This window comes from Periophthalmus magnuspinnatus, chromosome 21 (genome assembly GCF_009829125.3).
Source record: "Periophthalmus magnuspinnatus isolate fPerMag1 chromosome 21, fPerMag1.2.pri, whole genome shotgun sequence".
NCBI classification, from domain to species: Eukaryota; Metazoa; Chordata; class Actinopteri; order Gobiiformes; family Gobiidae; genus Periophthalmus; species Periophthalmus magnuspinnatus.
This window is the reverse complement of record NC_047146.1, coordinates 8,808,983-8,820,968: the sequence shown is the minus strand read 5'-3', so window position 1 is coordinate 8,820,968 and position 11,986 is coordinate 8,808,983. Positions and strand designations below refer to the sequence as shown.

The following is an 11,986-nucleotide window of genomic DNA, read 5'->3' as shown; positions in this document are numbered from 1 at the left end:
ACCAATGTACACACAAGTGAGATGTTTATACAGGATAACAATATGATTAAACTGATATATAGAGATTTGTAATTTAAAACAATAATAAAAACAACTACATTCAACCTTTAACAGTGGTTCTTTATTTAAAAAAAAGAGTGCAAATATAAACAACAGATAATGAAAATACTTTTTTTATTTTTTACCAACATAAAAAATTATATGTGTAAATCCTGAGATACTCCAAAAAAGTACAAAGACAATAAAAAAGGCTTTGTTGGAATTGGCACTCAAACAGTAGTGGCCTTCAGAACCACCTCACCACAAATATGATACACAAAGCACATGCAACTCAAGGTTTGTCCAGTGTAAGTGTTTTTATGCTAAATGTTTTCAGTCAATTCAAGTGGCTCATTGGTAGAGCAGTAACAGGACGGTTTAAGTGGATGGACTGCGGTGCTGTCTGGAGGCGGAGGCTGGTCACACTAAGAGAGAGTCCCTGCTGAGTGCAGCGCTCTGTTAAGGACACAGTGACACCACATTAGAGTCATGTGCATTTTTCATCTGCAGGTGAGTGGCACTAAACTACAGAAAAATCATGTGAATCAAGTGCAATTTTTTTGAGTTTCAATTTACAGTTTTGTACAGGCACATAATAAACTCATTGTTAAGGCTATTGACAGTGCATATGCTCTACTCGTGTATAAATTTCTCACAAACATTTGACTTTGTGAAGACTAAGCAAAACTAACGCCTCATTGCCTCTTTAACATTAGACGTATATTAAATAAGATATTGCATTTGGCTTAAGATAAAAGGCTTGTGTCCAAGTAGTTTTGATGTTTAAGCATGTTCTTGCTATAGGTAACTCACCAGGTTTCGGTTTCTGTCCCTGTCCTCCCGGCTGCCCTGTAGCGTATGGGACATCGCAGGAGGTGGCCGGGTGTAACTGAAAGGCCTTGAGGATGTCTCAGAGGTTCTATAGCTCTCTGTCCCTGGAGGCTGTATAGTCCGATAGCGGTCTGTGGTGGGACCAGTCCTGCGGTAACGCTCCGCCTCCCATTCTGAGTACGGAGGTAAAGGGTCGTCCTCCTCTGGACGGTTGCTTGGAGACCTACTGTAGTAGCTGTCACTACCTTTCCCTCTCGAGCTGCCTTTGGAGGGAGTGTCACTGTCGTCCTCCGCCCTCGCTGCTCCTCTTTCCCCTCCTCGACCCCTCGCCTTGCTCTCCAGCACGCTGGTGAGGTAGGTATCATCATAGCCTCTGTTTTGATATGGGCGACTTGGACGATCACTGTCCCATGTGTCTGAACGTTTCCGTGGTACAGGCGGGGGGCTGTGCCGTCTCCAGTCCTCCTCTTCGTCTCTGTAGGTACGTCGAGGTGGGCTATAGTCACGCTCGTAAGTTCGATCTCGATGACAGCGGGTACTATACGAGTGAGCAAACTCTTCCAACTCATCCAGGGAGCCCGTGCGCCCCCTTCTGCCTAAAGTTTTTCTCTCCATGTGCTCAGAGCGAGGATTCCACCTACAGTAATAACAAATACAGTTGGAGCTCTGAGTAATAACAGAAGAAGGCTCAGATTATGGTGTGTGTAAAACATACCTCTTATCTAGTTCATCATCTGAGCGGCTGGCTTTGTCCCACTTGTGCCTGTAACTCTGCGCAGCTGGAGCCATTCTGGACACCGACTGGTCATCCAGGTCTGCGATGGGAGGGAGCGCCTTCATCTGGACCTTCTGGTAAGTATTTCTGAAGTCATGGTTTCCACCTTCATGAAGAGAGCTCAGCTCAGAGAGGCTTCTGGCTGATAAAAACAGAAGTATCACATAGTTAGCACGTTCTAGCAATACTTATGAACAGTTATGAAAAGGACACATAAAACAAGCACAAAACAGGGGCACAGACACAAATGACATGAAGCCACCTACTCTACTGGCTTACGTTGCAGTGTAGCCATCCTGTCAGAGGGAAACTCAGCCAAATCCTTTTCTATGTAGTACAAGACTTTCATTGAGTCCTGGTGAGGAGTGGCTTTCAGTCGGTAACCACTTCGCACTGTGGATGTGGCCAAACAAATACACACAAGCACATAACCAAGCATGGACAAACAACATGAATGACAAGACAGACAATGGCTGATAAAGTTAGAGATGAAAACGGATGAGTACATGAAAGTTAGATGGAAGTTAGATGGAAGTCTCAAAGACAAGTCTTTACACCAACCTCCAGCCAAATTATTCTCCACTGAAGGAAGAGAAACCACTTTGGGCTCCAGGTGAGAAGATGGGGCAAGTGGCACCACGGACGGGGTCACAGAAGGAACTCCAGGGACGTAATAGGGATACACAGGTATTTGAGCAGACTTTGCAGACTTTGCCATCTTTCCAGCTTCATATACTAAAAAAAAAAATACATCACTAAATATTAAGAAAATAGAAGAAAATACACATTTGAAGATTGCAAATTATATTACAATTTATCTAAACACAAAATGAAAATTATTCAGACTGGCTTTTAACATTCAGTGATGCACTTGATTTTGTACAGTTTGTTGTTTGCACTGTTGAATTTATTGGGCTATGGTTTTATGGTTTTATGTGGTTTTGATTGCACTGGAAAGCACTGTTGTAAAGGGCTCTCTAAATAATGCTTGATAGATTGAAGTTACAAGCATGTGTAGTTAGAAGTCTTTAAGTACTCACAGTGACGTGGACAACAGCATGTGTCGGGGCAGCAGCAGCAGCTCAGGTAGCAGCAGCAGGAGTGAGGGCAGCACTGGCACCAGCAGATCCCCAAGAGCAACAAGAACAAGACACTTCCCAGGACCACAGAGCCCACAAATGCCCATTCTGCAAGACAAAAACCAAAAATGTTCAAACTGTAACTGTGAGGGTGACACCGCCTTTCTAGAGCTTTGAATGTTAATCTTTACATTTAGGAAAAATACCAACAACATCCACTGTAAAACTATAAAATTTCCACGGACTGAAATGTTTTGGCATTTCGGCCTTAAAGTTCCAGCAGAGGCTGACATTTAGTTTGAGCCAAAAACCTGACTAAAGGAGATACATGGTGCTTTTTAGAATACTTGAGTGCAGCATTAACTTAGGCCCATAAGATGGCACTGCACTAAATGTGACTACTACTTACTAGCAGCAGGTGAATATGGACCAGTGGATTCACTCTGCCACTGCATCCAACAGATCAGTGTGTGGATGCAAAACAACTTTCTCCAGCTAAACTCAGACAAGACTGAAGTTATCATCTTTGGCCCACAGAAACATAGAGAAAGTGTCAGCAGTCACCTCCAGTCTCTCTCTCTAAAACCTTCAAATCAGGCTAGAAATCTAGGGGTAATAATGGACTCAGACTTGAACTTTAACAGCCACATCAAATCAATAACATCTGCAGCTTTTTACCACCTTAAAAACATTGCAAAAATCAAAGGTATACTGTCAAAGCCAGACTTAGAGAGACTTATCCATGCATTTGTCTCCAGTAGGTTAGACTACTGTAACGGCCTGCTCACTGGCCTCTCCAAACGAGCCTTAACACAGCTGCAGTACATCCAGAACGCTGCTGCTCGGGTCCTGACTAGAACCAGGAAGTATGAGCACATAAGTCCTGTGCTCAGGTCTCTGCACTGGCTTCCTGTAGCTCAAAGAATAGACTTTAAAGCAGCTCTGCTTGTGTATAAGTCTCTCCATGGCCTAAGTCCAAAGTATATCTCCGACATGTTAGTGCCATATGAACCATCTCGCAATTTGAGGACTTCAGGGATCGGCCTCCTGCTGGTGCCCAGAGTCAGGACTAAACATGGGGAATCAGCATTTAAATTTTATGCAGCTAAAACTTGGAACAGTCTTCCTGAAGATGTGAGACAGGCCTCTACTTTGACAATGTTTAAATCCAGACTCAAAACAGTTCTGTTTAGCTGTGCATATGACTGACAGGTTTTTATTCTGCACTCTTCTCTTTTAATGTTGATTTTATGATGATTATTTGTGATTATTTATGTTTGATTTGTGTGATTTTAATATCTTTCTTATTCTGTAAAGCACTTTGAATTACCTTGTGTACGAATTGTGCTATACAAATAAACTTGCCTTGCCTTGCCTACTGCTCTGTTATAGGTTTGCAATGAGGTACGGCTGAAAGTGTAAAAAGAAATATCATCCCTTTATGAAATGTTTTCTATGTCATTATGAAGGGTGCATGATATGCAAAAAAACTTATATCAAAATTTTCTTGGAGCCAGATCAAAATTTCAATGAGTCATCATCGAAATCATTATCATGATTCATGTATCTTAACATTGCCTTTAAGACCGAATAATAATAACAATACCAATAACAATCATAATAACAATAATAATATTGGACTTACTTTTTTGGACACTCAAAGACACTTATAAAAAATAAGAAAACAGAAGAAGGGGGAATGCCAGATTGAACAAGTGAGTCTTTAATAGTGATTTGAAGTCAGATGAATCAGAGTTCCTGATGGATTGTGGGAGTGAGTTCGAGAGGGCAAGGGCAGCAGCAGCAAAGACTTAGCCCCTCAAAGTTCTTTTGAGTTGAGTCTTTTGAGTCTTTTGTATTTGAGCAGAATTAAACAGAGAAGCACTGAATCACAATATGACTATTTCACAGGAATGAGAACAAGATTAGATTTTTATCACAATATCGGCCATCCCTAATTATTATTACACTTTTCTTTGTAGAGCAGTGCCCTGTAGTAACACACCTGAGTTTATAGTTATTATATATCATATCATTTGAGGTAATGATCAAAATCTGCTCTATATCTGCCTCAAAATATTGGCAGAGTTTATTACCATCAACTGCACGCGATTAAAAAAAGACAGGCATTAGCCATAAAAAAAAATAAATAAAAAAAACATATCAATCTCTACTTTGGTATGTAATGTATTTATTATTTGTTTGATAACTCAATCAGAGCCCGTTTGTGTTAGTACTATTTGGTCATTTTCTTTAATATATTAGCAAGATTAATAAAGCAAATGCAAGACAACAGTGCAGGTGAGGTGGCGTACCTGGCATAATCTCCAGATCAAAGTCAGGTAGGAGATCGTTCTGCTCACCTGTCCTGCCTGGAGAGAGAGAGAGAGAGAGAGCACAGGTGAAGGTGGGCAGAGGAAGTAGGAAACAAAAAAGCTATTTGAGAGGTTAGAGTTCATGCAATTAGGTGAGTTATGTGTTGAAAGCAAAATAGTAAGCGCTGTAATAATGGTTTAACTATCACCTACTTATGATATCAAAAGCAGGTATGTGACACTAATCATATCAGTGGTTGATATTATATTTTATTTTAAAGGTCCTATATTATGAAAAATAGACTTTTTTGAGCTTTTAGCCATGTTAGAATGTTGTTACCTCATCAAAAACATACCTAGAGTTGTGTTTTGTTTCATTCACATATGTTGGAGTAACCTTTTATGTCATGATGCCTGCAATTCCTGTCCTCCTGTGCTCTCTCCCCCTCCCTTACCTGTCTGCCCGGAGCTGGGCAGAGTTCCTGACTCCTCCTGCACGCACCTGGAGCACATCAGCGCAAATACCTGCACCTGCTGCCGAGTATTTGAGGGCTCGGCAGAAGACACTCGGGGCCAGACCGTCCGCGTGTCAATGTGAATGCTCCAGCCTAGTTTTTGTATTTTGTTACCTGTCCGCCTGTTTGCTCATCGGAGTTTTTGCCACTTTCCAGATTCCTGCTCTTGCTCATTCCCGCTTCTGCCTCTGCGCCCCAGCTCCAGTACAGTCGACCCTCTGCTTTGCCTCCTGCCCTGTCTTGGCCTCCGGCTTGCTTCCCGTCTCCTGCTCTGGCTCCCGCTCTCTGGATTACCCCTGCTCAGTCTGCCCTGGTCCTGTCCCTGGTCTCGTCGATCCTTGCAGTCTCTGTTCCCGCTCCGGCCCTGGTTTTCCTGCTCCTGCCCTGCCCTACGCCCGTCTGGTCTGCCTCTCGCTACCAACGTCCCGTGTATGATAAATGATCTAAACTGTCTTTTGCACAAATTGTAAATAAACACTGTCAACTTGCCCTGAGTCTGCACTCCTTGGTCCGCACCCGCACTAGCCGTTACAACATTTTATTATTAGTCTGTCTACATCTCCAAAGCTCAAAATGCTTTATTCCACCTTGTGATGTCGTGAAGCAACAGTTTTAAAGTTAACAGCTACCTTTTCTTCACTAGAGACTAGTAATTCCAGGATTGAAATTATCCAAATGTCTCTAGTGAAGGTGTATGACATCACAAGGTGGAACAGTGTTTTTTGTTTGAGAGAATAAGCCCAAATATGCAGGGATTGTGAGTTAAATGTCTGAATGAAATAAAACATAACTCCAGGTATATTTTTGATGAGGAAACAACATTATAACATAGACCAGAAAATGCTAAGGTACACTTTACTGTCCCTGTAGGGAAATTTGTCCTCTGCATTTGACCCATCCTTCAGTGCTGTTTGGTCATTTCCTCCAGTGCTCGGGGGCCCATCTCCATGATCTTGTTGCTAGGCTTGGTCAGCACTACCTTAGCTGAAGGATTTGACCTATGGTGTATGTTTTTACTCCTACGCAAAACTCCATACAGTTAGGTACATAGCAAAGCACACAAAACAAAATGTGCATGAAGGGGCATGCATGTGAAAACAAAGAGGGAACTTCAGAAACTAGGACAACTGATCTGGGACGGTTGGCAACAAAAAGGCCTCATCTATTATGCCATAGAAGTCATAAAACAATGGCTCTCTTATACAGAACTAACTGAATGAAATTTGTCCGTTTATCTCATAAAATGTATACTCAATAGAACAAGTGAAATGTGTTCATTGAAGAGAAACCAGGCTGACTTTGGGACATATTTTCTTACTAAGACTAAGACTATGATTATTGTAATAACCACTCCCTGATGCCTCTAACTATAGGGGTGAAAGCCTAGAGAACATTGCCAACGTTTGCAGAGTGGATTACAAAAAGTGATGGCTCAGTAAATGTTCACTGCCTAGGCCTCTGATAAAAAGTAATATTTTTTGGACCTGGCACCTCTACAGCACATGCCATAGGCTTAGTAACAGTAAGTAACCGGAGAGAACCACACAAGTATGCAGTGTAAAACAGAGAGGCTATGAGAACGAGAGGGAGCACAAAAGTAAGCAGGAAACGTATTATCACAGAAAGCAAAACTCAAAAAAAGTTTGGAAAGCAAATGAAAGAAAATTAAGCAAGTAGAGGTGTCGCTAACAGGTTTCAGCTTTTTTTAATGTAATTTGGGACAGTTATGTTTGTAATCTTTAATATAGTACCAGGCTTATTTAATAGTAACAGGCGTTTTTTTTTTTTTACACTTTGAAGCGTGTAACCCCCTCTTCCTCTTCTCTCCAGCGAGCCATTCATAATCAGATTAATGCACTGTTGAGGATAGCTGCCAGCAGGGGGAAACTGTAATAAGTCAGTTCAATGAAGAACACTACTAAAGCTAATCTCGGAGGTCAAAGTTCAGCGTGGTTCTTCCTAATTTTTTTTCTTTTTCTGAACAAGTCTTTCAAACAAGTCAATGTGGTACTATGGCAACGGCTTAAAGTTTGGCTTATGCGCCACGTGACAACAAGGGGCTCCAAATGTGAGTGCACCATAAATACAGCCCCAACAGGAAACAATTAAAAGTAGGACAGTGGGTTTAGTAACTTTACACAATACTTAGGCTGCCATGTAATTAGCAGCCAAAAGAGTCATACTATAAGCCATACTCTAATACAGTTCAAATGAGTCAGCGTCTGCCCTCTTGAAGTGTAGAGCTGACCAAACAATAGTCATGGCTCAAGTTAAGAGCATGTAAAGAGGCAAACAGGACAAGGCAGGTGCCACGGTTACCACTGTACACCCCTAAAGGTCTCCCATTAAAGTACCAGTACCATAATGCACATAAACCATACACATTTACAAACGTACCCAGCACAAGTAGCTCCATTTGGGCCTCGTTTTTCCCTTCCACATCATCAGCGATGATTACTTTACAGAAATATACTCCACTGTCTCCCCACTGCAACTCCCCAATGCGCAGGTCTGCCTCTGTAAGAAGACATCAGAAGACTTTTTCAGAATCAGAAGACTTTTATTGCCATAGTCTGTGAACACAGTTAACAAACTAGGAACTTGCTTCGGTGAAAAAGTGCAACATAAACACACTGAATAAGACATAATCATTTAATTCAAATATTCAATAAGATAATCACAACTTCTTACATACAATGGACTAAAAGCACTTGTTGCTTCCAATGTAAGCATGTTTCTTTTGGTCTCCTTCAATTGGAGATTAGAAACTGTACAAATCACTATAACAGAAAGTATTGTACTACCAACTCAGTATGTAACACATGTATTTGTGGGATAAGTTGGTTATATAGGGCAGGTGTTTTCCCGAGATAAGGCCCTGTTGAAGGAGGCAGAGGCTTTTGTGACTGTGTGTAAAACAAAGACAAAAAGGGAGGACAGGAAACAAAGCACAGCCAGCACAGAGGGACAGATCTATGGGGCCAAAGGTCATCTGCAGCTAAATTTATCACTCATTCAAACCAAAATCCTGCCTTACTGTTAATTATGGAGATGTCCCTTCCTTTGTAGTGCTCTGCGAGTGTCATGGAGGCGCCTTGTGCAGAGGCCACTATGCGGCTGGTGCGGCTGCTGTCCGAGCACTCCAGGTGGGCCTTGGTCCCTAGGTCAGAGGTGGTCTTCCCCAGCGTCTCGGGCAGAGAGAAGGAGTCCTGAGTGCGGTCGCGGCAGAAGGACTTGTACCACCACTGCACCACGGGTGTCTGCCTGGAGGATGTCTGGTACTGACAGGGGAGGACCACAGCCTGGAAGAGCATGGCGTACTGTCGCTTCTCCTGCATAGAGACGTGGACGCCATCACACCTGCAGGCTGGCAATACAAGCACAGGGAAAGGGTTTCTACAAATAATTCTTTTCAAAAGGTCACTCGACATATATTGTACATACCATAATAAATAAAAAGAAATGCTCATCATAATATTATAGAAAATGAGTCACTTAGAGATAAACTGATGCCAAATCAAATTATTTCTTGAGAAATATGAGGCAACGTAATTAAGCAGATCCAACCTATTGTTCTAGGGATCATGAAGATAAAACCAAACCCTCTTGTAGCAAAAGACAATCTGCAGTGATTTCAACACAGAACTTGAATTGAACACTTGAATTATAATGAAGGGCTGGTACGTTAATTGCTCTTATAACGTGTTTCACAACTACTGTTAACCAAGAAACGATTATCATTTTCCTTATAAGACTGTAGTTTGACAAGTAGTAGCGGAGATTTGGAAAAGACTTCAGATTGGTTGATTGATTGCGGGGAAAAAATTTTAAGGAATTGACTACTGAATCAATTGTTGACTAATTTTAATAATATCTGAAGTATAAACACACTATAATACATACCTTTTACTAGAAAAATTGACTTTATCACAAAGGTAGTGCTATTGTTAAATGATGGGCCCATATTACATTATTTTCTGATCTATCTTATAACTTTGTTTCCTCATCACAAACATACTTGGAGTTGTGTTTTGTTTCATTCACATACATTTAACACACAAACCCTGCATATTTAGACTGAGTTCTTCTCTCAAACAGAAAACCTTATAATGTATTCTTGTGTTACCACATGACACCTTATAATGTCATGTGGTAATACAGGAAGTGCTCCCTTCCCTTTCCCTGTTTTTAAACTCCATACACCTTCACTAGAATCATTTGGATAATTTCAGCCATGGAATTGCAAAATATTGCACAAAAGGTAAAAAATAGCCATGAACTTAAAAACTACCACTTAATGACATCATAAGGCGAAACAGAGCATTTTGAGCTTTAGATATGTAGAGAAACTAATAATTAAGTGTTACTCAGACAAGTGTGAATGAAACAAAACACAACTCCAGGAATATTTTGGGGAGGTAACAACAGTCAGATATGGCTTAAAGCTGTGTCATATAGGACCTTTAATCTCTATTCAACAACCCTTCACTTAGCACAATTTAAAATTAAATCATTTAAATCCAATAAAAATATCACAAAGGTCCAACAGAAATAATAGTTTGACTAGTTGGCTACTAAAATCATTATTAGTTGCAGCTGTAGATCCACTTCAATATGTTTAAATTCTGACTCACTAGTACAGAAAACGATAGCGTACTGTAATATCCTTTCGTTTCTTAAGGGACCATATTCCACCTGATGTTGTTTACAGGATGAGACACAGATCCTGGTTCCTTCCTACTGTTATGACAAATTTTGTTGGTTTGTCTGACTCATGTGCAGAGCTCAGTAGGGATAGTGGCTATGGCTGCTCGTTTTAATCAGTTGCTATAATCTGTTAATTTCCCTTTGTGTAATTAAGGGAATTGCCATCAGTTGTGACACAGATAAAACAGTAACTTCTACGGATGTAAGCTGGCTGATTATTAAAACAGGAGGAGATTTAGGTGAGCTAGGGGGCTCCTCTTTGGCTCTCTACTGGGTCAGAAAGGTCAAATTCCTGTCCATGTTCTGTATCTTGGGGGGGATGCTGAAAGATTGTGCAAAGGAAGGGGGTTATCATATAGAAAGATGGAATTCTGCAGAGTAGCGGCTACAGTGGGTGCTTTCTGATGATGTACTGATAGTTTACCCAATCTAGGTGGGGCAGGAACAAGCATTCCCCCTTGGTCAGGAAGTCTAAATAAAAGCTCCAGTCTCCCAAGAACAGCATTTCCTTCATCTATGTGCATGCTTGGGTGTTAGATAAATATGTCCTGTTTCATTAAAGTGTAGAATTTCCTAACCAATAAAAATGAGACACCCAAACTCCTACATTCCTCCCACTCTGACCTTCGCTGGGTTGCATTTTTTGGGGGCTGGTCCATTGTTTAGGCTGTGCTGAGAGCCTCCTCCCTCTGTCCCACTTGAGGAATGAGGATGGAGGGAGTAAGGGGGGTCACAACTCTTGGCCAATGGGAACTTTAGTATTAGTCCAGCTGGGTGTAAATAGACCAATTACCAGACAGAGATTTCAGACCGTTACTTGGTTTGTTTAATGATGATGAGAGCACTGTATGCACCGACAACAAGTGCCACAGTGGCCATTATCCCCACATCACAGTAGAGTAATGAGCAGGTTGGTTCCACATCCAACGCCTTATCTAACCACACACTGTGCTAAAGCAGCCAACACTCAAATATATTCAGGTCAGCTCCTGGACGCAGCATATTTCCTGAAACAAGCAGAGTTTTCCTCTTCATTTTCCTGCCTTTACTTTGTCATGCATTCCTTCACATTGACTCAACCAAAAAGAAGATAAGAGCAGCCTTCAAAATGACGCTCCTCTGTTAACCAAAAGTCTCATAATAGACTGTTTTCTCAAACTTTAATAAAAAGCTTTAATAACTAAGCTATATCATGAGTAAAGTATGCCTATTTAAGTTAAAGTTACCAATAATATAGGATAAAAGAGTACAAAAGATATTTTATTTAGTCATTAACAAACATATAGACCGACGGCCGACTTCGATGGAACCTGCGGGGATTAAGTCGATCCATGTTTCGACAAAAAAAACTGTTACAAAACTGTAAAATAAAACTCACCTGATACTCCCAATAAAACAGTCAGCTGGAAAATGTTCATTCTCTTTCAGTGTAAGTTGCACTTTATCCGGTGGACGATCATCTCGTTGTCGCTTCCAGGCTGCGCTGCGAACAGGACTGAAGCCTGAGAGTAACGGGACTGTACCACTGTGAGGTGAGGCCGGAGAACAACACAGCAACAGCATGGACCTGCACTGACCCGGGACACCACACAGCGGCAGCACTGAGCACATGACAGAGGCATGGGCCACTCCACCTCACTGTCCCAGCCATGTGCTCCCAGCGGAGGAAACGTCAAGGAAAATTTTTATTTTGTAAAATGATAAACTCATTTCATATTGTCAACA

General features: G+C 41.3%; 1 protein-coding gene across 2 annotated transcripts; it reads right to left on the bottom strand.

The window, feature by feature from the left end:
* Window positions 1-161: 161 nt before the first annotated feature.
* On the bottom strand, window positions 162-11,760 carry ildr2 (immunoglobulin-like domain containing receptor 2). 2 transcript variants are annotated; one of them, XM_033987465.2, is made up of 9 exons: window positions 11,640-11,760; window positions 8,592-8,921; window positions 7,952-8,071; window positions 5,040-5,096; window positions 2,686-2,832; window positions 2,207-2,380; window positions 1,586-1,787; window positions 853-1,507; window positions 162-495 (listed from the first exon to the last, which is right to left on the bottom strand). In XM_033987465.2, the coding sequence occupies exons 1-9, from the start codon at window positions 11,677-11,679 to the stop codon at window positions 460-462; spliced, it is 1,761 nt and encodes a 586-aa protein (XP_033843356.1). In that variant the 5' UTR covers window positions 11,680-11,760; the 3' UTR covers window positions 162-459. The 2 variants fall into 2 exon arrangements, with proteins under 2 accessions (XP_033843356.1, XP_055086405.1); XM_055230430.1 differs by lacking the exon at window positions 5,040-5,096.
* Window positions 11,761-11,986: the final 226 nt, after the last annotated feature.